The sequence below is a fragment of the Triticum aestivum genome, chromosome 1D (genome assembly GCF_018294505.1).
Source record: "Triticum aestivum cultivar Chinese Spring chromosome 1D, IWGSC CS RefSeq v2.1, whole genome shotgun sequence".
Taxonomy (NCBI): domain Eukaryota; kingdom Viridiplantae; phylum Streptophyta; class Magnoliopsida; order Poales; family Poaceae; genus Triticum; species Triticum aestivum.
This window is the reverse complement of record NC_057796.1, coordinates 451174009-451175364: the sequence shown is the minus strand read 5'-3', so window position 1 is coordinate 451175364 and position 1356 is coordinate 451174009. Positions and strand designations below refer to the sequence as shown.

Here is a 1356-nt window from a genome sequence, read left to right as displayed (position 1 = left end):
CAAAGTTAGGTTAAATTCGAAGATCTACTTCATTTCGTTGAGCTAGTCGGGGTCAAAGGGTACCCTGAGGATCATCTCTTTAACACGACTGCACAATTAAACATGCATGTCCGAGCTGGCGGTGACGAAATTTGCTGGATTGCACATCGCGTATTTTTCTGTTTCTCCTTGAACTATTCGCCCCAGCGATAAGATTAAACCTTGTAATTCAGTTTGCAGCAGCGAGCACGGATGCTTTCGTGTCAAAGAAAGCGGCGGAGAAAAGTATGAGATGATTGGCCTTTTTCCCAATGCCCAGCAAGAAAGAAAACGCCCATGATTTCAGATTGCAGAAATGAGCAGACTTGTCTCTGAACATAGCTGGTGGGGAGCTTGAGCAGTGCCGTTAGATAGATCTGTGAAGCACTGAAGCCTACTGATCTATCTATAAAAGAAAAAGAAAAACAATTGCGTAGGTTGCTGCTACACTGGAAGATGGAAAAGCACATAACAGAATACACACAGCACGTTTAAGTAGCAAAAGTTCTACTGCCAGTAATCCTGCCGTCCTACAAATATCTGGTCACATAGCAAAATGAACGAGGACACTGTACAATCAAGTGATGATGAGACCCGCTCTCGCAAAAAGAGGGATCATCCATGGAGGCTCACGGTTCTACGCTACCCTCTATACATCGACCGTACTAAATCCGCGCACTTACTACTCTATATACATGTGTACAATCAGTAACGCAAGAGAAGGGAAGAAACTACCGAGATTTACATATATATACGTACGTGCTGTGGGGATGTACAGATGAATCAGCCACTGGCTCGCCTCGCCTTTGGTCTCGGTGAACCGGCGGCCGTTCGAGCCTTGGACTTGGCCGCCTTGCCGTCGTTGCCCTTCTTCGCCGCCTTTGCCTTGCCGCCGCGGAAGAAGGCGCAGAAGCCGCAGACGGCGACGCGGGGCGAGGGCGGGTCGAGCGCGGGCGAGACGCGGCCGGCGGACGCCCTGTACCCGGCGTGGCCCGTGGAGCGGCTCCGCTCGACCCGCACGGGCTTGATCTCCCCGGACAGGTGGCTGTCGCCGTCCCACACCATCCCCGACGACCCCGACCGCCGGAACGTGCCGCTCGACCGCTGCAGCCCCGCCATCGCTCGCCGCCCTTCCTTTCCTTGTGGCGCGCGCGCTGCAGGAGAAGAGGAGCTGCGCCTGCCTGCCTGCCCGTGCCTGTGTCTACGCGTCGCGTGTGGCGAGCCCGGCCGTGGTGGTAAAACTTGGCGTGCGCGTACGCTGGGGCGCCGACGCAATCAACGCGGGCAGGAAACGATCGGGAGGAGATTTATGGAGCGGGAGGGGAAACCGAAAGGGAT

The 1356-nt window shown here is 54.8% G+C and overlaps 1 protein-coding gene across 1 annotated transcript; it reads right to left on the bottom strand.

Annotated features, from left to right (window-relative positions):
- Positions 1-475: 475 nt before the first annotated feature.
- LOC123182842 (MAPK kinase substrate protein At1g80180) lies at positions 476-1343 on the bottom strand. The gene has a single exon (XM_044595514.1). The coding sequence runs from the start codon at positions 1135-1137 to the stop codon at positions 802-804; it is 336 nt and encodes a 111-aa protein (XP_044451449.1). The 5' UTR covers positions 1138-1343; the 3' UTR covers positions 476-801.
- Between the last annotated feature and the right edge of the window lie 13 nt (positions 1344-1356).